General features: G+C 40.7%; 1 protein-coding gene and 1 pseudogene across 2 annotated transcripts in view; both read right to left on the reverse strand.

Moving 5' to 3' along the window:
- Positions 1-1,601: 1,601 nt before the first annotated feature.
- Positions 1,602-26,682, reverse strand: part of akap11 (A-kinase anchoring protein 11) — a 41,971-nt gene continuing 16,890 nt past the window's right edge. The window contains exons 3-8 of one of the 2 annotated variants that reach the window (XM_088352331.1): positions 24,749-24,877; positions 18,214-18,285; positions 12,869-12,915; positions 10,819-11,018; positions 8,864-9,026; positions 1,602-5,265 (exon numbers count right to left, since the gene is read on the reverse strand). In XM_088352331.1, coding sequence (XP_088208457.1) covers positions 8,865-9,026; positions 10,819-11,018; positions 12,869-12,915; positions 18,214-18,285; positions 24,749-24,877 — 610 coding nt within the window. In that variant the 3' untranslated portion in view covers positions 1,602-5,265; position 8,864. Of the gene's footprint in view, positions 9,027-10,818; positions 11,019-12,868; positions 12,916-18,213; positions 18,286-24,748; positions 24,878-26,682 lie in introns of both variants that reach the window. The other variant, XM_088352332.1, reaches the window with a different exon arrangement.
- On the reverse strand, positions 25,664-25,778 carry LOC148352447 (U2 spliceosomal RNA; annotated as a pseudogene).

Genomic DNA, 26,682 nt, shown 5'->3' on the forward strand with positions numbered 1-26,682 from the left:
TATACACATCTATAATCACATATATACATATATATATTTACGTATTTACATATATACATCAATATTTACGAATATACATGTATCCTGTAGATCAGGGGTGTCAAACTCATATTTACTCGGGGGCCACACGATAGAACAAACATTCTGTCGGGAGCCGGACTAGTAGATTAAAGAGAGATAAAGAAATAAGAGAAAGAGGGCGGGACAAAGAAAGAAAAAAAAGAGAGCGTGAGAAATAAAAGATAAAAAGTCGTGAGAGAGGGGGAAAAGAAAGGGAGAGGAAGAAAGAAATCCAAAGAGAAATGGAAAGACAGAAGGAGAGAAAAGAAAGCGCGAAGGGTATAAGGAGGGAAAGAGAAAAGGAAAAAAGGAAGTTAGAGCAAAAGGGGGTAAAAACACAGAGAGAGAAGGAGACAAAGAGCAACAAAGGAAGAGAAAAGAAAGACACAGAGAGTGAAAGAGACGGAGACAGAGTGGGAGAGAGAGAGAGAGAGAGAGAAATAAATACAAGTACAGTGTCTTTGTGAGAGGCACCTGGCTTTGGCAACATCAAGTGGACATATTTCAACCTGCAGCTCGTTTTTCCCTTGCGCTTCTCTGAGTGTTGTCTCGCGGGCCGGATTCAATCCCTCAGCGGGCCTGATCTGGCCCGCGGGCCGCCTGTGCTGTAGATACATCTATATTTACATATATACATATATACTATATATACATCTATATTCTCACACACACACATTTATTTATATATATATATATATATATATATATATATATATTTATATATATATATATATTTATATATATATATATATATATATATATATATGCTTCCTCTTCGTAGTTTGTGTGTAAACATTCTATACTGTATCTGAAGAACTTTGACATCTTTATTGTTTAATATCTCAGGCATCCAATCAATATGGTTGGTGTAAAGTGTAAAGAAGAGGTGAGCCGTTTCTTTTAAAATGAAAGTGGAATAAGAAAGATTGATGCGGTTGAGAAAATGTTTTTTTTTTTTTTTTTTTTTCGGCCTCAGAGGATGTCGCCCAACTGTTGAAGCGCATCTTCCAAAGTAAGTTTAACGTCACTTTATTTATCTTTATAGAGCATATTCATGTATGATATTTACTAGTACAAAGCAATACAGGTTACTTATACAACCCTTAAAAATACTTACATAAACCTTATGCATACTGCATCTCCAGCGCGCTAAGAACGTTGGCATTTTTATTGTTTAATATCTCGTGTATCCATTCAATATGGTTGGTGTGAAGTGTAATGAAGAGGCCATCAATTTAATTTGAAATGAAAGTGGAATAAGAAAGCTTGATGCGGTTGAGAAAATGGTTGTTTTTTTTTTCAACCACACAGGAGGAAGTGTTGAAGCGCATCTCCCAAAAGTAGGTTAAACTTAACTTCACTCATCTTTATAGAGCATGTTATATCACAAAACGTTTATTTTTTAGTACAAATTAATACAGGCCTTAAACATAAAATTTCGTCTCTAGCTATAAAATGAATGCCTTGAAAAATATTCCCAATATAATTCCCACCTTTCCATTTGTTTCCCCTATATTTGACAACACAAGGACCCAAAAGCGTGACCACGTGAAAGCTTTATTGTCACACAGAGCGTTAACAAAATACTGACGCGTTGCATACAAATCCATCTTGGGTTTTTCGGCGCTTTCTCGGAGAACACAGTACATGTGCGCGATATCTACATACATGTATGTTTGCGTGTGTATCCACGGTATAACTTATTAAATATATATATTATTTTTACAGTTAAGCAAGAATAAACACAGAGCTTGAAGCTTTGAGCATCACTGGAACACAACGGTGGCGGCCATTTTCTTTTTTTTTTGCAGGTGCACATTCAGCAAGCACAAAAACACAAGCTGGAATGTCGAGGGGAAGGATTTTGTACATAAATAAACTCTCTTTTCACAATTTCTTACAATTCGGCCTCACCACGATATTCATAATAATTGACTTCATAAGTAAATACGCTGTAAATAGTTTTAATGGTGCGTTTTGAGACTCCTTTGAGTAAACACATAAATAGTTATAGGGAATATATATAGTGTGTTTCAAAATAAGAGCTTTTAGTCAGTAGGGTATGGAATTGAAGCAGGTGGCACGGCGCTTTCAGAATAAAAGCTGGACCCATGCGCGCGACGACGAAACGGAGAAGCTTATAGTACACTGTCGGAAACCTTAAGTACACGTTTTGATATTTTCTCATTAGTTAAGCTGGGTTTGAAATTGTCCTTCATTCATTAAAAATTACCGTACTTCCCAAACTATAGGGCGCACCTAGAAACAAATTGGCCAGAAATGTGTGCGCCTTATATACCGGGAAATACGGTAGATTACCATATTTGTGCAATAATCGATCAATCAGAAAAAAATCGCTGATCGACGGGAATTAAACCCAGCAGTTAAAGTTACGAAAACAAACCATTAGACCACCAGTGATGCAGATGACGTATGAAAAGGCATTTGATGTTAGCTTATCGGACTGTTTTTACTCTTACTCTACTCAAATACACCAGAATCACCTCCCTCATGCTTTTTGCCTTTATTTACGTCTTTGTCTTAAAAGTGCTGTACTCTACTTGAAATGTTGCTACTCTCTGCTGCCATCTCCTGGTTTAAAGTCATGACTACAGCCTCAGTCAACTCATTCCTCAAATACCAATATACTCTTCTTTTTTCATCTTTTTGAGGGTTTAAGGTTGGTGTTTGGACTGTAATTAATACAGGCCTTTTCTTACTTTTACCATTTTCAGGCTACACTAATAAAAAAAAAAACAACAGAAACAAGAATGATATCACTCTCCTCTCCCCTTTTCTGCTTCCTAATGTGTTTCAAGTCCCGGAACAGCAGTGCCAAAAGTACAATAAAAGCAGATTAGTGCGGTGTTGTTTTTAAAAAATAAAATAAAGGCTCTTTGAACGCAGTTGGGCATTGTTAACAAATACCAAATAGGGAGTATATTCAAATACATATTTCAAACAAGGTACCCTACCCTTATCATTCGTCTCTGGCACTGTAAATAGTGTGATAATGAGATTGGATCCAATTGTTTTTCGGAGGTCATATGTATTCGTGGTGATCTAGTGGGTTAGGTTTCAGTGCCCTCATTGCAGTGACCCGGGTTCGATTCCCATTCCATACAATATTTAGCGATCTTGGTCAGGAACATTTTTCAATTGATCAATCATTGACCTAATATACACTGCAAGTGTATAAAACGCGCAGTTATATACAAAGCATCGTCCAGTGTGCCTTACCTTTTAAAAATATATGACAAAAGACTATTTTGGGGTTGCGGCTTATACTCTGGTGCGCCTTATAGTGATGAAAATACCATAAGTTATCCAAAAGAATAGTTTTGGTAAAGGATTTTACTTAGCATTCATATATTTGTTTAATGCAGCACAGCAGCGCAGTGGTTAGAAGTTTTGGCACAGTTCTAAGATCATGAAATCCAACCTCCTGTGTGGAGTTTGCATGGTCTTCCTGTGCTTGGGTGGGTTTTCCTCCCACATTCCCAAAAACATGCATGTCAGGTTAATTGGCCGGTCCAAATTGTCCCTAGGTGTGAATGAGCGAATGAGTTGTCGGTCCCTGGCTGGCAACCGGTTCAGGGTGTCCCCTGCCCACTGCCTGAAGATAACTGGGATTGGCTCCAGCACCCCTGCGACCCTACTGAGGATACAGTGGCTTGCGAAACTATTTGGCCCCCTTGAACTTTGTGACCTTTTACCACATTTCAGACTTCAAACAAAGATATAAAACTGTAATTTCTTGTGAAGCATCAACAATAAGTGGGACACAATCATGAAGTGGAACACACTTTAATGGATATTTTCAACTTTTTTTTAACTCCATCAGGCTTTCTTATAGAATGTTCCTGTATTTGGCTCCATCCATCTTCCCATCAATTTTAACCATCTTCCCTGTCCCTGCTGAAGAAAAGCAGGCCCAAACCATGATGCTACCACCACCATGTTTGACGATGGGGATGGTGTGTTGTAGGTGATGAGCTGTGCTACTTGTACACCAAACGTAACGTCTTGCATTGTTGCCAAAAAGTTCAATTTTGGTCTTATCTGACCAGAGAACCTTCTTCCACATGTTTGGTGTGTCTCACAGGTGGCAAACTTTAAACAACATGGCTTCCTTCTTGCCACTCTTCCATAAAGGCCAGATTTGTGCACTGAATGTTGTCCAATGGACAGATTCCACCACCTCAGCTGTAGACCTCTGCAGTTCATCCAGAGTGATCATGGGCCTCTTGGCTGCATCTCTGATCAGTTTCTCCTTGTATGAGCTGAAAGTTTTGGGGGACGACCCGATCTTGGAAGATTTGCAGTGGTCTGATACTCCTTCCATTTCAATATTATTGCTTGCATTGTGCTCCTTGGGATGTTTAAAGCCTGGGAAATCTTTTTGTATCCAAATCCAGCTTTAAACCTCTCCACGACAGTATCTCGAACCTGCCTGGTGTGTTCCTCGTTCTTCATGATGCTCTCTGCGCTTTAAACAGACCTCTGAGACTATCGGGTGCATTTATACAGAGACTGAATGACACACAGGTGGATTCCATTTATCATCGTTAGTCATTTAGATCAACATTGAACCATTCAGAGATCCTCACTGAACTTCTGGACTGAGTTTGCTGCACTAAAAATAAAGGGACTGAATCATTTTGCACACCCACTTTTTCGTTTTTTTATTTGTTAAAAAAGTTTGAAATGTGATTCATGATTGTGTCCCACTTACTGTTGATTCTTCACAAGAAATTAGTTTCATATCTTTATGTTTGAAGTCAGAAATGTGGCAAAAGGCTAAAAAGTTCAAGGGGGCCAAATTGTTTCGCAAGCCACTGTAAGCGGTGCAGATAATGGATGGATGGATATTCGTTTCGTGATTTAAGGATTTTGTCGTTGAAAATTTCCATTGTGGTCCATACTAAACAGTCTAAGGGGGACAAAAGAGAATCTAAGACCAAAGGTTCCCCCACGGCAGTGCTCATTTAAATTCTGGGGAAGTTCTGGCCACAACACCGTTAAATGATTTTATTACTCATCTCGGATTTGCGGTTAGAAGATCCTCGTCATCTGCGTCAACGGAACTCCCGTGATTGGGACACATCGATGACCTAAACTGATGATGACTGAAGTCGACGTCAGGTGAGTTTTACAAAGATGAAGTCACCGGTGAGGGTTTAACGCTTCGGGGGACAAAATTGCCTAAAATGGGAAACAATTAACATGGGAAATCCCAATGATTAATTCATCTTCATAAATTAATTTTAAATATACTAAGTCTATCGAGAGTAACGCAACACATGTCCTGATAGTCCCGACTAGTTTGTGGTCTTAAGTGACACAAAGTTGAAGATCCTTCAGAACAGGGTTCCTACACCCATTTCACAGCCAAATTCAAGCACTTTTTAAGGAATTTCAAAGCCAATTTTCCAATTTCTCCAGTACCATTAAAATTAAAAATCTGGTGTGAATCGAGTATTTTGCAGATCTACAAATATACCGTAAATTCCGGACTATAAGCCGCTACTTTTTTCCCAAACGTTCAACCCTGCGGCTTATTCAGTGATGCGGCCAATTGATGTCATTTTTCTAACGGCCGCCAGCAGCGCTCGAGTACAAAAGGTAAGATTTAGACCGGTGGAATATATGCGCCGAGGAAGACTGCAACTTCTTAGCTTGTGCAGAAATCAAATTAGCGTAGACATAGCCTCACCATGTAAATTGCAATAAGAAAGGCACATGACGCAGCTTTCAAGTTAAATGCAATCCAGCAGTCCGATAGAGAAGGAAACAGAGTTGCTGCACGTAAACCTTGCTTTGCGAGTGTGTTGCTAGCACGTTTTTGAAAGAGGAAGCGTGGGACGGCGTCTATTTGACAAAGTCTCTTAACCATACTGGGGAAGACGACTTTGATGACGTCGGTTAGAAGGAGGATAATGAGGACGGTTTACATTGATTTCTACAAATACCGTATATTTTTTCTAACAGACCCATTTACTGCGTTGCGAGCGTGTTCCTAGTAGCATTTTGCTACCCTTCACAGGCACGGTTTGGGATGAAAGTTATAATATTATTATTAAAGCTTTGAAAACCATGTATAATATGTATTTGCAACTGTATATTTTTGTAATGTATTTATTTTAGAGACTTATTCTGATATGTTTTCCACGGGCGAATCAAAAACGGGGGCTGATGGGAAGTGGAGTAAAGGTGAGACGTGTTTGTGGACGCAGCGGACAATAGTGGATATATATTTTTCCCACCCTTACCTTTGGAAATATACATTTTGTTTCCTTTGATTATTTTCAACGGGACCCGGACTCAGCAGGTTTGCATCAAACTAAGTACCGGTATCAATTTCCGTTTGTTTTGCCGGCTGTGGTTTTTGGACTATGTACTTTATATTCAGTTACAATTGCGGGTCGAGATTGGGTTAATTTTGTGATTGTGTTACATGTTTAATGTGGGCGCATGCGGCTTATGTACAGGTGCGGCTTGTGTAAGTACAAAAGCGGTTATCCTCTTAAAATGTGGTGGGTGCGGCCTATAATCAGGTGCGCTCTATAGTCTGGATTTTACGGTATCTGCAATTTACATATGCGATTTTCAATCTTGCATGTGCATTAAATCAAGGCATATGATTTTTTTTGTTTTGGAGACACATCTTCCATTTTCAGTTGCTGGATGTTCTTAGCATTTCAATTTACCATTGGCCATAATTTGTAATCCCTGAACTAATACATATTTTCATAGTGCCCTGTTTAGATGTAGCATGCACCTGCTCTCTTGTGCGCAAACAATAGGGGGCGATGAAGCTGTATAGGACGATGCTATATAAGGCGGAGCCACCAGAGAGCAGCGTTGGCGTCATTTTTAAGCAGATTTGTTGAGAAATATGGCAACAATTTCAAGCATTTACAAACACTTCACCCAAAATTCAAGCATCTTTAGATCCTTGGAAACAACATTATAATTTAAGCATTTTTAAGGATTTCAAGCACTCAAACGAACCCTGTTGCTTAACCCAGTCAAGCTCAACTTCTAAGGGGATTCTTCCATGTACAGAGAATGATCATCGCCTTTTACAAATTTCCAACTTAATTTACAAAAACCTAAGTCAGGGATGTCAAATAGAGGTTCTGGGGCCGGATCCAGACTTTCTGAGGTGGGTCAGATCAACTTAAAAATCTTTAGCTTCGTTGTTTAGTATTATGCTTTATCATACAGCCTACAATAGTAAGATATTATAATCACGAATTCGGGGGATCTTTTCTGAAAACAAGACATTTATTTACAAACAATAGGGAGAAAATAGTTTCAAGTTTAGCATTGAATGTGTTAACTGGGATACTTTAACAATCGCAATCGCGTGAAAGCAATTTTACACCTGAACCGACTCACTCGCTATACAAACACAACACTGCTCTCTAGTGGCTGGAGGGAGCATTTGGTTTGCATTTGTTTTAAAAAAATATCACGATTTTAGTAGAAATGATCTATAGCAGGGGTCAGGAACCTTTTTGACCCAAAGAATCATAGAAACAATAATATTTTGATTTATTTCCTGAGAGAGCACCGTATATTTTTAGTCAAAATTCACCAAAACTGCCAAAACCGCTCTTCAGACTTATTACATATTATTTCATTGTGTGACATTCCTCCTTCCTGCAGTCAGTTAGGAATATTTTAGGCTTATTTTGACTTACATTCCTGTACTAAATAATGGTTTCAAAACCAGGTGTGAGCCCGCCCATACCTACTGCTCACCCAATCAAATTGCTCTGGGAGTGTTGCTGGTGTTTAGGGGTGTTTACAGATTGTTCTTTGGGTTTTCATCATAAAAGTTTCTCAACAGTGAACATAGATTGTTAAATGACCTTCCATATAAAGGATTCTTTAGCGAAGATCAGGCAAAACTGGGTCTGTTGGTGACTGTAAACTGTAGCCCAATATATATACTGGACAGGAGCACTTTCAGTTTTGTCCTAGCTTCGCACGGGCAAAAATTTGCTTCGCATGTAACAAATTAGAAAGTATTTGCGTGAGTTCTATAATATCTCAGTGCCAGATGTACTGATGAAAAGAGCCAAAGGTTCCTGAACCCTGACCTAGACATTTCTGGCAGGGCGGATGAAGGATCCGGCCCACGGGCCGTACGTTTGACATGCATGACCTAAGTGAATGTGGCCAGGCAAGCCACTGCATCGAGGTAAAACGTGAACACTCATGTTGGGGAGAAAAAAAGGACACATTACCCTTATAATGGATATTTTACAACATTTTTAACCCCGTCGATATCCTGTAAAAACACGGAATCCGGAGGTGCGTTTGCGTGTGGGGAATTTCCCCGCTCGGGAGGTGTGCCTTGTTAAATCAAGGGATGACTTTTTTATCACGCTGAAAAGGATGCATCAATGAAAACGGAGCCGGTATCACAACAATGGAAATACTTCACGGAAAAGCTATACGCCTCCTATTCTGATAAAGGAAGGGCGTGGTGCCTTTTTTGGCCGGTGTGTGTTCCCCTAGCACGTTGCCAAGGTGAGCTGTGGATGTGATTACAAGACGGGGCCTGGCAGCCATGGGGATCCCCAAACAAACACTTATGCACTCACGCTTTCGCCCTCTGAGTTCTGAAAACGGAATGGGTGGCACTCCTTCCTCGAGGAAATTGTGGGGTGTGAGATGGCTTGTTAGATCAACACGTGCAAAGATACTGGAACAATCGAACAGCGGTGAGATAACCACAAGGCCCTACGTCAGCAGGACGGCGCCCTCCGGTGGCGATGAGAACGATCACCTTAGGTGTGCTCCAGGAGCCACTTGAAGAGGGGGACGCGGTGCATTTCCTTGGCCGGTGGACTCGGCTGAGGCTGGCTCTCTTCACAGTAGCGCAGCAGGAAATGGAGAAGGTCTCCCACCCTGCACTTTCTCTCACGGAGCCTTTGGACCACAGCTGGCAACTGAAACCACACGGTTTTCGAGTTAAATCAAAATCATATTCACCTGGAAAACACATTTTAGGCGAAAAAATTGACAATCAGACTGCTGTATAAAAACATTTAGTGTACACAAAGACAATAAAACAATAAAATTCCCTCCTTTAGCCACATGCAACAACCCCGAGGTAGAGCGCTCGTCTTGGGATCAAGGGATCCCAGTTCGAATCCCGGCTCGTCCGTGTAACATGTCGAAGTGTCCTTGGGTAAGACACTGAACCCCTAATACCCCCAATAAGCAGGTTAGCGCCTTCCATGGCTGCAAGGCCGCTATTGGGAAATGTGGAGCACATTGTAAAGCGCTTTGGGAAGTCAGTGACTTGAAAAGCGCTATATAAATGCAGATCATTTCATTTCATTTACATTGGTAAAATACAACAAAAACAAAATAAATAGTACCGTAAATTCCTGACTATAAGCCGCTACTTTTATCCCTAACTTTCAACCCTGCGGGTTATTCAGTGATGCGGCCAATTGATGTCATTTTTCTAACGGCCGCCAGCGGCGCTCGAGTGTTGCTACCATTAACTGCCCTGTCAGAGCTACATTCTTATTATTAAAGCTTTGAAAACTCTCTCGGTGTACCGTTTTTCTTTGTAAATATGTGTAACCCATGTATAATATGTATTTGCAACTGTATATTTTTGTAATGTATTTATTTTAGACACTTATTCTGATATGTTTTGCACGGGTGAACGAAAAGTGAGGGGCGGAACAAACGCGGGGTGCCGAGTTTAAGTCGGGACCGCTGAAGGTGAGGGACAGACAAGGAAAGAAGAGGGGGTAAAAAGTTGGTTAAAGAAAAAGGAGTTGCGCGAGTAAATGTGTCCATCTGATATATTTTCCCCACCCTTACCTTTGGAAATATACACTTTTTTCCTTGGATTACTTTCAACGGGACCCGGACTCTGCAGGTCTGCATCAAACACTAAGTACCGGTATCATTTTCTGTTCATTTTGCCGGCTGTGATTTTTGGACTGTGGACTTTAATGAAGGACATTTAGTTTCAATCGCGGGACTTGAAGTCGGGTTTGGGTTAATTTTGTGTTTGTGTTACATGTTTAAATGTGGACGCATGCGGCTTATATACAGGTGCGGTTTGTGTATGTACAAAATCGGTTTTCCTCTTAAAATTTGGTGGGTGGGGCTTATAATCAGGTGCGCTCTATAGTCTGGAATTTACAGTAATAGAAATAACATAATCACGGCAAGGCACAGCCCAACCATGTGAGGAGAGAGGTCTAAGGTAGGAATATACACCCCCCCCCCAATCACGCACGGGGAAACATTGAAATAATAAAAAATAAAAACGAACAATTGCAGAACAAAAACATCAGTGTTCTTGCAATGTTCTTTTGGGGAAGACCGGAGAGTAGGGCATTACGATCATCAAAACGATAGGATGTAAAGCATGAATCAGCACCTCTATGTTTGCCTGAGGGAGAAGAAAACGGACTCCTGCTATATTCTTTAGAAAATAAAACATATTGTCTGTGGAAGTACCGTGTTAATTTTTGTGCATTATAAAAAAGGTTGTACCGTATTCATGCAATAATTGATAAGTCGAAAAAATATCTTTGACCACAAGTGCAAAACATTGGAAGCAACAGGACTCAAACCCATGACATTACAGTCAGAGCGCCGAATCCTTCCGGTGATGTAGATGACATATGAAAAGGCACTACAGTGATTTTATTGCCCCCCTCCCAAAAACATTTGACGACCTATTTCACGATCCAAATGTATGTTCAATACCTGCTGGAGCTCTTTGTCAGGACTTAGTTGAATGAGGGGAACGTCAGCAACGGAGGCAGCAGCCCACTGTAGCAAGCTCCTTAGCTGGGGGTCCGGGGCCACGTGTTGGGGGCCCCGTTTGAGTTTGCGACTGTCCGAGTTCAGGATAATCATCACTGTCTTGAGCGTCTGCAGCTGCGTTGTGTCCATGCACAAAGTTCCTGCAAAACAGCAAATAATCCAGTTGAAAACAATTATCAGCCGTTTGAAACGCCACAGTGTGTAATATATGACCACTAGAAGCTATTTGGACACAATCAGTTTACAGTTCTAAAACCTTCATAACAGTGTAAATTACTCCAGCCATTTTTTTAGACATTGTGAAAGAATTGTAAATGTTTGACTTGTCTTTCCAGAAGTCAATCGATGATTTTGCAGCCCTTTGAGACTCTTTGTGATCAGGAGCTATACAAATAAACATGACTTGACTAGATGGCGCTGTGTTGTCAGGTGCGAGTGGGAGCCAGTGCCACAGTGCCGGCAGGACTTTTTGACCCATGATTTTTTTTTTTTTAATTTTAAAAATTAACTTTGCTAGGATAGTTTATGTATTTTTGCCTAGTATTCAAATCCATGTTTTTTTCTAACTTAACGAAAATGTTTTTGTACCACTAAGAAGACTGTCCCTTGCGAAAATAATGTGGTAATGATTTCACACACAAGTACCACTAGACTATAAGTCGCACACCCCAGCCAAACTATGAGAAAATATTTTATATTTTATAGTCTGGAAATTACGGTAATCGTGTACTATTTTTGGAGTATTTCCGCAGTGGTACTTTTATATTACACACACAAAAAGGCAATGGAGACAACACTGGCACAATAAAACAACAGTAGTATTTATTTTCTGTGAATACCATGATATTTTTAACCAGTATTGCTTGGCGGCCGTAGTTCGCCCACCCCTGGGTTAGATAGAATATCACAAAAACATTCCTAATATAAAGTTAATTTGTAGCTCTCAGGCCATTAATTTTGCAAAAGTCTGAGGAGGAAACGAGCGCAAATGTCAGAGAAAACGTCAGTCCGGCTGACAAAGTACTACGGGGGTGGTAAAATCCCCTATGACACATTCAGACAGCGTGACGTGCGAAGCCCTGCTCCAGTAAGTGCAGATATCAGTGAGTGGAAAGAGTCGAGTAGACTCCAAATCGAAAGACTTTGCCCATTCTTATATCGGCAAGCAAAGGAATTGTACTAGCACTGAAACTAATGATTATTTTAATAATGAATGAATCGGTCTATTATCTTTTAAATCTGATTTTTAAAAACACATTTTTAATGTCCTCTTCATTCAAATATTTAAGTTTTGGATAGATAGATCGATGTCTAGATAGATGTCTAGATAGATGTCTAGATAGATAGATAGATAGATAGATTAGATACTTTCTTCATCCCGGTAGGGAAATTCACACTTCCAAGCAGTATCCTTGTGATAAAATAATAAAATAAAAGAAATAGAATACCGAAATACCCAATATAACGTTTTGCTACAGAGTGGGTAGAGCTTTTTCTCTTTTCTATTTCTGTCTTTCTATTTCTCTTTAGATTTCTTTCTTCCTCTCCCTTTCTTTTCCCCCCTCTCTCACGACTTTTTATCTTTTGTTTCTCACGCTCTCTCCCTCTCTCTTTTTCTTTGTCCCGCCCTCTCTCCTTTTCCCTCCCTCTTTCTCTTATTTCTTTATCTCTTTTTCTTTCTCTTTAATCTACTAGTCCGGCCCCTCGACAGAATGTTTGTTCTATCGTGTGGCCCCCTGAGTTAAAATGAGTTGGACACCCCTGCCCTAAGGCCACAGAGCTGGTCTCTGAACCACTGCTCTGCATGAGAGACAGGACACACTGCCCGATAGGAAAAGCCCTACAATTTGGAGAAACGTATGTGCGACAATTCTTTTTTTTTTTAAGATAGGGTCCTGAAATCATTCTGCTTGTTTTGAGACCCCTCTGTGACAGTAACTAATGTTTGAATGAATGAGGTGAATTCAAAAGTGAGTTCAAGGGCACTTACCACTGGATTCCTCTTTGACTTCCATTTCTTTGTCCTCCGCGTGGTCACTAAGGGAAGTAACAAAGAGAAACCATTAGAAACCAGTTGTGATCAAAATTCTTTCCTCTTATTTTTTAATTTCAATTCCTGTTATAGTTAAGCTTAGAGCAAAGAGTTGATTTCTCAATTCTGGAGATCTAAAACCCGCTGATATCAACAGAAAATATTTAAACTCTGCTCACCAATTAGCCATTCAACTACTACATTTTCATGTCACGCATTCAGCAAGTCAAAATATACGCACAAGATTAATTCATTCCTGGGTCATGCTTGTCTCTTGAATTGGTCGTATGTTGAGTGAATTCAGATTCAGATTCAGATCTACTTTATTGTCATTCTAGTACACGTGTATACAGAACGAAATGTCGATACATCTGACCCGCACAGTTTCCTTGAATGTACCTGATATAGATAAAATGTTGTATTGAGTTGGAGTATTGAGTACTAATAATATACTAATAATTATGGCTATGTATAGTATTTTACAGTAGCGCAAATAGTGCAAGAGGAGCAGCTAACCAGATGTGCAAAAAGGGCAGTCAGGTAAACAGTAACAATAACACTGTAACAATAACGCTGTAAGTACAATAGTGCAGAGAAACAGATGTGCAAGGAGTGGCTAGCTATAAAGAACTGCCAGTAGTGCAAAAAGTCAAACAAAACCAACAGATGTACAGATTAGCAGCAATTGTCGCAATATTAAATAACTGAAAGCCAATTAATTCCAAATTCACCGTAAATGTCTATAAAACACATGTTCCTGATTACAAGAAACACACTCAAATAGTAATTGATCAAAGACACACAGTGATAAGCCAAATAAGATGAAAAAAAAAAATGCCCGCCCACCCCGAAGGTGTTGCGCACCATGCGGTTTTTGTTCCAAGGACTTCTCACATCTGGAATTCATAGTGTCTCGAACAGCTCGTTTGAAAAAAAGACCGTGTATCATTCCTTCATTCATGCATCAAACTGATCATCCTCACTGGGATATTTGAGCCTTTTATATCAATAGACTAAACTTTGGGAGCTCTAGTATCTTGAATGAATTGTCGTGATACTAAATAACTGCAAGCCAATTAATCCGTTCTCGGCCTCCCAAAAGCGTCCAAATTCACAGTAAATGTCTATAAAACACATGTTCCTGATTATTAGAAACACTCAAATAGCAATTGATCATAGACATACAGTGATAAGCCAAATAAGATGAAAAAAAAAAAATGCCCGCCCCAAATTGTCCCTAGGTGTGAATGAGCGAGCGAATTGTCTGTCTCTGCGTGTCCTGTGACTGGCTGGCAACCAGTTCAGGGTGTCCCATGCCCACTTACTGGGATTTGCTCCAGCACCCCCGTGACCCTACTGAAGATAAGTGGTGCAGATAATGGATGGATAGTTGAATTTTGGTGAGTCCATATTGTGTCTAATTTAATCTTTGACTTTCAAACAATTCAATGCAATCAATTTGCAAGAAGCAACAAGGGGAACAAAAATGGATAAATGGTTTCAACTCAGTGCTAAGATACTGCAAAAACAGGCACTGATAAGCCTAAATTCGACACCAAATAAAGAAAAAAAACCATAAGAGAGACTAAACATAAAAAAATGTGTGGCTTTAGTTACCAAAAGCAAATCAAGTCACATCTGGATTTAGTTTGATGGGAACGACATCAATCTATAAAAAGGGAAATTTCTATTAAAAAAAAGAACCTATGTGTAATAGCCACAATGTGCGATATGTAGAGGGAAATCAGAGTAGCAAGTCTATCGCGTGAGAACGTCACGGCGATAGGCAATCAAACTGTCAGCGAGACTGTCAATACCAAAAATTACAATGGAGATGTGATATTTTTGAGGGCTGACGCGTCAAAATCCTCTTTCAAAACTCAAACTGCAAGATTCGTGGCTCCTGAGGTTCCGCTGGGCGCGTAACTCAACTGAATACAAATGAAAAAGGCCATAAAGTTAAAAGAATCTGACACTCGTTATTTATCTTCACAGGATTTTCCAGCGTTTGACGATGGAGCGTCGACACATGTCTAATACACAAAGTTCAATGTCCTACATAGACAACTACCTCCCTGTTTGGCAGTCAACATTTTCAAGAAATGTTTTGATTAAAAAAAACAAAAAACTTTGATTTGACTCCCTTGTAGGCAAGTGGTATCAAATTATGGCAATTAAGAAGCTCCGACATGATCCTGTGGTGACTTGACGCTCAACCCAAACCAAAAGGGATAACGAGTTTTAAAAATAGTACATAACAAACTGAAGAGGGAAACACCCAAGATCTATTTTGGTGTTGTCCACAAACATCAGCAAAACGAGGGATTACCTTTATTTTTAGAATCATGCTGAGCAGTAAACTTTGTCAAACACGCAGCAAAGGTTAACACTGATCTTGTCAAAGGATCTGAGACCTGTAATACTACAACAGATAAATATTTTGTTAGCATTCTCCCCTAATACTCTCATCAACCACTTATTTCTGTCAGAGACTGCAGGCGAAGACACACCGAAAGATGACTGTTTTGACGAAAGGTAAACAGCGATGACCAAGAGACATGGCAACAACTACAAAAATACCTTCTGTTTATAGCCTGCAGTATTATTAGAACAGGCTGGCAACATTTCATGCAAACATGACCAAACATAACCTGAAGATTGTCAGAAAATATGTTTTATGGTGCAACTGGACACATTGTCAGTGACTCTTCCATGGTCATCAGGTGTTTCAGGTCTTAGACACCCTTACCCAGGCAAGCCAGCCGAGGGTGATTGATCCCCCTACTTGTGTCCAGGTGGCGCACTGTGCCACGCCATCGTGAAACCTTTTCAGATGCTCCCAAGATGTTGTTAATGGCCCGGTGTAAAGACCTGCCTGCAAAGCCCTTGAACCGCATCTCAATAAACTCCCAGCAGGCCCCAAGCAGGCCCTCTACCCATTCCTTTGGCATTCAGCCACGGGATTGGTGTACATTGTCCTCATCCTTCCCTGAGCTTCCTCCATCCAGCCCTCCAAGGGAATCGTCAGCTAAAGGAACACCACCTGCTTTGCTGGCTCCAGACATCAGCACCATGTCTGGCCGGAATGGTGTAGCTGTGATGATGACTGTGAATAACAACTGCTTCACTATGTCCACCAGAAGCTGCCAGTTCCTTGCAGAGGTGAGCGGGCCCCCCCTATGTCTTCTTGAAGGATTGAAGGTTCTCTCCTGCTTGGATAAGGGAAATTGTCCTCCAGGTTTGATGTTGCCGCTCGCTGGTGTTTATGCCAGTGCAGTTGTGTCTGCTATTGCCCGGAGACCCGAGTCGTGGCGCCACAGATACCTGCCATCTCCCAAGGCCTTTGAAGATGTGTTCTAGTATTCCTCTGAGGTGAATCTATCAGGCCCTAGGTGAACAGGTTGGCATTCACTGATTTGACCAGGAATTTGAAATGGTGTGTCTGCGCTTTCCAAAGTTCGGTGCAGGTGATCTTCCGGCCAGCAATACGCCCCTTCTTTGCCCAAGCCTCCTTCTTGCTCATTCATGCCCACCACCTTGCTAAAGCGCTCCTCTTCCACCTCAGCTGGAAAATCGTCCTGGACAAGCTTTTGGCTTTACTGTCCATTGGTTCTGCTATGGCATGGTTGCTGGTTACTACCCAGCCCAGCCTGTAGATACAGTTCCCACCAGGGTACTTTGCAGCAGTCTCGTTTCAGGCACGCCCCTTTCTATCTGACCTCCACAACTGCTGAAGAGACTTTTCCATCTGTGGAATCTCGGTAGAACAGGACTTCTCTGACCTGGGAAACCCTGAACTCTACTGTAAGACTGCTGAAGGTAAGTTGCAGCTTGGGGTTTTGCCCAAACAGGGCAATGTTGTTCAGGCTCAGTAGCAGGCCTAGCCACCTGCGCAAAGACGAGCAGATCTTTCTCTCAAAGCTCTCCACCGTGGTCATGGGGAATTCGTACATCAGCAGCGACCAGAGGAGCCGGGCAGGATACCATGCCGATAGATCCAGCCTTGTCTACAGCTAAAAGCCACGTGTTGAGGTTATTGCTGAGCTATACAAGCAGGACATTCCATTGATCTTACTAAAACGCAACAGTTGTGAAAAGAGGACTGGTCTAAAGCTATTTTCTATCCTAGTGGAACTGTATTCCGCACCAACAAGAATATTACATTTAAGTCATTGCGATCTTTCCAACACAAAATATTTTGAATGTTTTAATAACATTGAAAAGAGACTGTGTATTATACTATAGAATGCCCAAAGGTACGGCAACTTCCCGTAATATGCTATAAACCGGCGTAGTAAATAGCAGATGATACGTAGTATTTAGTAGCCCTGTTTATTAATATCTGTAAAAACTGTAAAAATACTTGACATGAAAAGTGCGGAAAAATAGTAACAATAACAAAATGGCAAAGAAATAACACCAATAAACATCACCTCATACTTATGTTCAAACAAGGACAGGCAAAGATAAGGTACTTTTTTTTACTCCTTTGTTTGTTTCATTGGATTTACTTGTAGTAGGTTTGTAGACTTAATGAAATGAAGTGAAATGATCTGCATTTCTATAGCGCTTTTCAAGTCAATGGAGACTTCCCAAAGCACTTTACAGTGTGCTTCACATTTCCCAATAGCGGCCGTGCAGCCATGTAGGCGCTAACCTGCTTATTGGGGGTATTAGGGGTTCAGTGTCTTACCCAAGGACACTTCGACATGTAACATGGAGGAGCCGGGATTCGAACTGCGATCTCTTGATCCCAAGACGAGCGCTCTACCTCCTGAGCCACTGCTGCCCAAAAGGCATAACAATCATTTTTAATGATAAAGTTTCTTGTGTTTGTGTGAAAGCCACAGGTATGAGCTATGAAAGTTTTTTTTTATTCTGGTTTACACAGTATGCACTTTAGGGGCTGAAACATAAATTGATTGAGTAGCTCAGGAGGTAGTTTGCTCGTCTTGGGAGCGAAGGGGCGCTGGTTTGATTCCCGGCTTCTCAGAGTTAAATGTGTGAGTATGTGTGAATGGGTCAGTGTGAAGCACATTGTAGAGCACTCTGAGAGATCTTTTGGGACTTGAAAATCGCAATCCACAGTAAATACAGACCACTTACCATTAACAATATAGCAGTGTTACGTTTTTCGAGACACGTTTCACCTCAGTCAGATGTCCTCCACCCCCCTTTGAGTGATATTTTGTTAAGATGTTAAAATATTTATTTTCTTGCAGAGTATTAGCGTATAGCAAATGGCTTTGCAGTTGCTTTTTTCCGGCGTTTCGGAGTGAATCGATTGTAGGGTTTTGACTGACCTGTCTGAGGGCGAGGATGACATGCGTTCCCCTTCCAAGCCGAGACTGCTCCAGCTACTGCTGTTCCCATTGCTGCAGGTCAGAAAACTCAGTGAATCAAAATGAGTTGAGATGAATGAATTACACTGGTAAATCGCATGCAAAATGTAGAATCGCCTCATTCAAAATAAGCTGATTAAGTCAGAAGTGTATTGTACAAGCTTTTTTTGTGTAAAACTAATTACTGAGTTTTTAAAGTTAGGTATTGGAAAATAAGATCATACAGTTATTTGGTTTTTAAAATTGCATTCCTGCAAAGAGGATGCCAGTTCATTATCTCATCTCATCTCATTAGCTGCACCGCTTATCCTCAGTAGGGTCGCGGGGGTGCTGGAGCCCATCCCAGCAATCATCGGGCAGTGGGCAGGGGACACCCCGAACTGGTTGCCAGCCAATCGTAGGCTCATTCACACCTAGGGACAATTTGGGCCGGCCAATTAACCTGACATGCATGTTTTTGGAATGTGGGAGGAAACCGGAGTGCCCGGAGGAAACCCACGCAAGCACGGGGAGAACATACAAACTCTGCACAGTAAGGCCGGTAGCTGGATTTGAACCCACACAGGAGGTTCCCAAGACCTTAGAACTGTGCCGCACAAGCGCTAACCACTGCGCCGCCGTGCTGCCCGCCAGTTCATTGTTTTAGCGATTATTGTTTCGTTGTTTTAGTACGCTGTACTGTGTCACTATCGGCCAATCGTTTTGCTGTTCTTTAATATCCACACCTTTTAGGGCGGATCTGCTTTGTAACCTAAGTGAGTTAATAAAAAGAAAGGGCACACAGGGGAGGGCCTTTAGAACAGGTTGGGATTACTTACCCAAAGTCTGCTTGCAAGTTGAAAATTCATTAAGGTCTTCTTTCCTTGTAGAGTTTCTACTAAACTGATCATGTGTGATTTGTGAAAACCTTTACACAGCCGACAAAAATATGACGCGAAAGAAGTTGTTTTTCTACATCATTAATAGTAAAGTCCTGTTTACTTGTGACGTCCTTGATCACAAGGAGTATCAAAAGGCTGCACAGACCACAGATGATTGCAAACTGCAGACTATTATTACACCATCCCCTGATCTAAAACCTACATGAGGGCAAGGAAAAACTCAAAAACCCCAAGTCAAGTCGAGTCATGTTTATTTGTGACGTCCTTGATCACAAGGAATCTCAAAAGGCTGCACAGACCACAGACTATTGCAAACTACAGACTTTTATGACACCATCCCCTGATCTAAAACCAACATGAGGGCAAGGGAAAACTCAAAAACCTTAAGTCAAGTCAAGTTACGTTTATTTGTGATGTCCTTGATCACTAGGAGTCTCAAAAGACCACAGACTATTGCAAACTACAGACTATTATGACACCATCTCCTGATCTAAAACCAACATGAGGGCAAGGAAAAACTCAAAAACCTCAAGTCAAGTCATGTTTATTTGTGACGTCCTTGATCACAAGGAATCTCAAAAGGCTGCACAGACCACAGACTATTGCAAACTACAGACTATCATGACACCATCCCCTGATCTACAACCGAAATGAGGGCGAGGAAAATCTCAAAACCTTAACATGAGGTAATTGTTCATTTATTTAAAGTTGATGGTAGGGAGGACAAAATATTTTCGAAGCAGTTTAAAAAAAAATGATCTAGGTATATTGTTGAAATATATATAAATGTAAAATATAATAAATATAAATATGTTTAAGGTTTGATGAGAGACTCATAGATGCTCATCATCAACCAAAAGAAAGCTATTTCATAAGGTGCATTTGTTTAAATCGGAACTAGGAGAGCCCACCTGCCCCCACCCATCCTCATCACATTCTACAGGGGCACCATAGAGAGTATCCTGACCAGCTGTATCTCTGTGTGGTGTGGAGGCTACAGCGCTTCCGACTGGGGTAGGGTGACGAGGACAGCAGAGAAAATCATCGGGACTTCTCTCCCCTCCATTCAGGACATTGGCCAGAAGCGCTGCCTATCCCAAGCTAAGAACATTATCAGGGACCCCTCTCACCCCCATCATGGACTGTTCACTCTGCTAGCCTCTGGGAAGAGGTACTGCAGTGTGCGGTGCAGGACCACCAGGTTCCACAATAGTCTTGTCCCCCTGGCCATTAGACTGTTAAATGGTCAATCAAACACATAGTAAATCTAAACTGCTGCTAATCTGTACATCTGTTGGTTTTGTTTGACTTTTTTGCACTACTGGCAGTTCTTTATAGCTAGCCACTCCTTGCACATCTGTTTCTCTGCACTATTGTACTTACAGTGTTATTGTTACAGTGTTATTGTTACTGTTTACCTGACTTGTTTACCTGACTGCCCATTTTGCACATCGGGTTAGCTGCTCCTCTTGCACTATTTGCACTACTGTAAAATACTATACATAACCATAATTATTTAGTATATTATTAGTACTCAATACTCCAACTCAATACAACATTTTATTTATATCTGTACATTCAAGGAAACTGTGCGGGTCAGATGTATCGACATGTCGTACTGTATACACGTGTACTAGAATGACAATAAAGTAGATCTGAATCTGAATCTATGGACCCGCGTGGGCTTTATGCAAAGATCTGAACTATTTATGACTTTAATAATAATACTAATAGTGTTAAATCCAAAGAATTTGTTTTTCACTTTTTATTTTAGTAATTTTGATTTTTTTAACAGTGAATGCTTGTTATCTTGAATTTAGTCTGTTAAAGGGACAGTGTACTATTTAGTGCCTCCTTGTGGTACATTTATTCAGTAGAAAAAATGATTGGAATACTAGGCAGAATTACATGAACTATTATAAAAAAACGTAGATTGAGAAATTTATATTTCTTTTACATAGTGGAATCCATACTTAACGTTGCCACCATGTTTGTCTGGCATCCTTTTGCTATGTTGTGCTCATAGAATTGGTTTTTGTTAGCATTAGACAATACAGTGCCATCTAGTGGTTAAATTGGGGCTTTAAATCCAAGTAAAAATTAAAAAAAAATGTTCGCCACACCTTATAAAACTTAACATTCGAACATTTAAACCAATATCATTTAGAAATCAATGAACTTGGGCTTATCTGTTCTGATGAATGACATATTTGATCTAGCCGGATTGAATAACATTCTCAATTGAGTTCATTGGCGTCCTGCAACACCCTTTGAGGATGAATTGTATTTTTTCTTTAGCAGTTTCATCAGCTCTGCGGAAATGGTCACAACAGGCTTTTAAAGGGAATCTAATGAATCACACATGGCAGATGACGGTGTTCCTGCAGCAACACTGCCTGAAGAGACAAAAGCACTCCTCAAAGACACACCTTTTCAAAATATTATGATACATTCACTCAGCCTCCTTGACAGTCCAGACACTCTGTTTCTTCGCATTATCTTGGAAAAGGATCTCATTGTCCGTTGAGTTCCATGGAGATATACACCGGGTTTGACCCAAAAATATGGAAAATTGTGTGAGAAAGTGTCAGAAGACACATACTCAAGACTGGCCTTATCTGAGAAATTTCTCTTTGGGATATCTGTTGATCAGTTTAACATTTAAAACCACATTTTGAGGGCATTACAAGTTCAGCTCTGTGCAGAGTGCATCTAAAATGTATCGTATATTCTGCAGTATGAGGATTATAAGGCACTCCCCGAAAACAGTCTTTTGTTATATTTTTTTCATACATAAGGCACCCCAGACCATGGGTACATGAAATTGAGACTACAGTAAGAGCTACTCACTGTGCTATTAGTGTATTACCATTGGGCTCTATATACACTAATAGTTTATTATTAATGTACAATGAGTCTTCGGTGCAGACGGTGCTGGGCAAGGGGGAGAAGGAGTGGCGGCGCTGCGTGTAAAACTCCACCGCTCACCCAATCAAATTACTCTGGGTGCTTTACTGGAGTTTGGGGGTGTTTACAGTTAGTTCTGTGGGTTTTCATCATAAAGTGTCGCAACAGTAAACAAACTGTTTAATGGGCCTGATGTAAAAGATTCTTTAGAGATGTACAGTGTTCATTTGACCTCTGAAAAGTGATGGGTCCCGGGGACTCGCATGCTCAAAAATCTATGGGTCCCAAAACAGAGATCTATGGGTCTCCAAAATTTTGTGTTATCGAGGTTGAAATTGTAAATCGGTGACAAATATATAATAAAAAGCTAAATATTCATTCAGTTTTAATCATCAAATTATTAATTCATTTTCTGCATCAAATTATTGTTGGTAATATACCGATTGAAAGGATAACCACAAACCTGTCTTTTTTTATTTTCTCCTTTTATACTTCCTTTTTTTCTTAACTTCTTTATACAACAAAATAATTCATAATATAAGGCATCAAAGCAAGTGAGCCGTTTGAGAGCCGGCTCTCTTGAATGAGTTGAGCCGAAAAAGCCGGTTCTCTAAAAAGAGACGGACTTTTCACTACACAACTCGAGATCGGCGTGCAGACGTAAACTCGAACCGCGAGACCAAAACAACATCTGCCGGATCTGCCCGACGAAAAGTTTGGAGTGCGGTAAATCTTTGTTTTAAAAAAATGTAATCGGTAATAATGACAATTTTGTGTCAAAAAAGATGCGTCCCGGGGACGCATGTTGATTTGAGACTATGCGTCCCCAGCAAAAATGATGCGTCTAGGACGCAGGGACGCGAGCAAACCAGAACACTGGATTGGTGTGACATCTTGACCGTAAACCGTGGTTAGGACTTTGCCCGATACATACTGGAACAAACCCATTGAATAGTCAGCATTGTCCTGGCTATACATGTGCTGAAATCAGATTTAGGTGTAGCAATATATTAAATAATTGCGGATTCTATTTTATCTCGGAGCCAGGATTACTCATGAAAAGAGCAATACATGGCTCGAGAGTCATAGGTTACCGACCCCTGTTTCATATTATCATGTTGAAAGACTTTTTTGTTTTCTCCAATCTCTAACATTCAGAGAATCTGTGTTTCTGGCACAGTGAGGAATAAGAAAGTTATAGTGGGATAGGCTCTAATACCTTGTCATCTGTACCACTGTTGGTCTAGTGCAGGGGTCGGCAACCTGTGACACGCGTGCCAGCAGTGGCATGCGAGGGGTTAACTAGTGGCACGCAAGCGCACGGCAAAATAATGATTCTTTTTTTTTTTAATGCACATTTTTACCTGAAATTTAGACATTTTCAGTTGCCCGCCGTGTTGTTTAGAGGCTTTACGTTAGCGCCCCTCCTCCTCTGCTCGGTTTGTGAGTGTGTCTGCGCGGCGCCGAGGAGAGGAGAGATCCGTGTTTTAACCCAGCCAACGAAACACAGCCGGGCGATAAATGAATGACTCGCGACAGCTCCTCACGTTAAATAATCTTGTTCTTTTCAGCCAGTGTAGACAGAGGACTGGGGTTTTGTGCAAAAAAATGACCGTGCTGTTTGTGCATTACGCCTCAAGAGCGTTGTACCTCGCACATCAAGTGTTAAACGGCATTACGAGACGAAACATGAACGTAAATTCAAGGACGAGTCTGACAAGGCGGAGACATTAAAACGCACTGTGTCCAAGTACGGCAAACAAACACAGACTCTGAAAACCTTTGTCACTGCTACACACACCACCACTGAAGCAAGCTATCACATTGCTCGTTGGATGGCAAAGCAAAGAAAACTATTTACTGATGGCGAATATATTGAAGAAGCGTGTGTGCGTTTCAAGTTTTGATATTTTCTGCAATAAGATTTAATTCATGATTAGTAATGGTAGCTGTCCATATCACTTGTTTTTTGATTGTAGTTCATTGTTGATGAAGAACGGTTGATCCTGGTTGATTCTTGTGGTAAAGAAATGAAGTCAAGGATGTCATGTATGTCGTTTCCAAATGTTGCTCACATTCATTTGTTGGTTTATTGATGAATAGTGGAAGATAAATTGGTCAGTTATACAATTTTAATGTATATCCATGGTGTATATTCTGACTGGTGAAAAATGACAGCTCTGTTGGATATAAAAAAAATGTCGTGAGAGTCATTAATCTTGGATTTACAAGGACATTTGAAAGTGGCACTCCGCACTGTAAAGGTTGCTGACCCCTAGTCTAGTGGAAAAGTGTCTGTGCTTTTATTGTCACAACACGGGTTCGATTCTCATTGCATTTGATGTTTTGATACTTAGGTCAGCAATGTTAATGAATTTGATCAATCATGGCAAAATCATTAGTCGATTGCCGTAATATAGAGTAAAATCTTGCATGTAAAACCTTGTACACTCATGCAGTAAGCATTTTATCTAATCCACCGGATTCTGCGGTATATAAAGTGCACTAAGAAATTTCAGGTTTTTTTGGTGCGCCTTAGAATGCGGAAAATACGATTGTTTAATAATTCGGGTGAAACCAGAGAAAAGGACGATAAAAGCCCGACAAAACCTTCGATAGATGACGCGTCTGACCTTCCACTTGAAGATTTACGACTGACAATTACGAGGGGAAATGTAACAATGTAGTACAGCGCCGGGAATGTATACCTGTCACTAAGATGAAGGAAGCTGCTGTTGTCATCCTCAAAGCTAAGGTTGGACCAGCTGCCTACGCTGTCCTCCCCGACACTCAACTGCTGGGACACAGTGGACTCTGTGACTTCCCTGCCTGGAGAGCTATAGAAAAATAAAGGGTACGTTAATAAAGAATCAAAACAACAACGTCAAAGCCACAATACATGCGCTAACCATTAAAAGCCGGACTTCATGGTAGTAAAGCATTTTGAACGAAACATCTTATCAATTAATTCAAAGACTATTATGCAACTGAACTAAGGAAAGTATAGTTCTAAAAATAAGAAAAAAAATACAGTAAAATCCGGACTATAAGCCGCTACTTTTTTCCCAAATGTTCAGCCCTGCGGCTTATTCAGTGAAGCGGCTTATTTAAGTAATTTTTCTAAAGAGTGCCGACCACCAGCGTCACTCGAGTACAAAAGGTAAAATTTAGACCGGTGGAATTGGCGCTGAGGTGAACTACATCCTCTTGGGCTATGATCGAATTATCTGTATGACAAGGGATAGAGATTTGATTCAAATGTGAGGGAGACACCCTTGAAGACGTCAATAATGAGGAGTAAAACAAGGACGGCTTACCGTGAGGGGGTTTTGGGGTTTTTAAGGGTTATTGATCTATCTTAGTTATTCATTATCCATTATCGGTCCGGTCAGTTCATAATACGCTACAAAGCCTAGGAGCCGGGACACTTACTCTCAGCCAAAAGGCCAAGCTAAGGTCCTAGAGGGGGGTTTTGGGGTTTTTAAGGGTTATTGTTCTATCTTCGTTATTCATTATCCATTATCCGTTATCGGTCAGTTCATAATACGCTACAAAGCCTAGGAGCCGGGACACTTACTCTCAGCCTAGCTAAGGTCCTAGCCCTAAAGCCTTGCTGCGATCATTGCGAATGCACCATTCCCGGAGGTACTGCAATACCGGGCCGATGCGTGGAGTGGACAGAGCAAGCTCTTATTCCATCTCCGAAATGCAAAAATCAAAGATCATAGCAAGAGGTAAGGCCAAGCTAAGGACATAGGCCACCGTGCTTACTTTAAGTACAGTATGTTTTTTTAACAGTGAATTTCATAATTGCGGCAAGGCTTCTTCTGACAGCTATGCTTTGAGTCCTGCGGGCGTGTTATGAGTAGCGTGGTGGTACCTTTCACAGGCACGGTTTGGGATGAAAGTTATATTATTATTATTAAAGCTTTGAAAACTCTCTCGGTGTACCGTCTTTCTTTGTAAATATGTGTAACCATGTATAATATGTATTTGCAACTGTATATTTTTGTCATGTATTTATTTTGGACACTTATTTTGATAAGTCTTGCACTGACCAATTAAAAAGAAGGAGCGTAACAGACGCGGGGGATTATGGGAAGTAAAGACCAGTAAAGGTGAGTGTTTGTGGACATGGCAGACAAAGGTGAATATATATTTTCCCACCCTTACCTTTAGAAATATACACTTTTTTAACCTTGGATTACTTTCAACGGGTACCCGGACTTTGCAGGCCTGCATTAAATGATAACCACCGGTATCATTTTTCATTAAAAGTGTTGCCGAAAGACTCAAACTGTTAAAACATGTGACGGTCATGGCAGGACCCCTACTCTGTCCACTCCACGCATCGGCCCGGTATTGCAGTACCTCCGGGAACGGTGCATTCGCAATGATCGCAGCTAGGCTTTAAGGCTAGGACCTTAGCTTGGCCTTTTGGCTGAGAGTAAGAGTCCCGGCTCCTAGGCTTTGTAGCGTATTATGAACTGACCGATAACAGATAATGGATAATGAATAAAGAAGATAGAACAATAACTCTTAAAAAACACCCACTTCATGTTGACCAATATTTGATGAACTACGCATCCAGTTTGAAGGTAGTTCTGTATTATTTACAAACAGCCTTGCATGCCTTGTTTCT

Source organism: Urocampus carinirostris, chromosome 14 (genome assembly GCF_059441175.1).
Source record: "Urocampus carinirostris isolate Australia breed hairy pipefish chromosome 14, RoL_Ucar_1.0, whole genome shotgun sequence".
Taxonomy (NCBI): Eukaryota; Metazoa; Chordata; class Actinopteri; order Syngnathiformes; family Syngnathidae; genus Urocampus; species Urocampus carinirostris.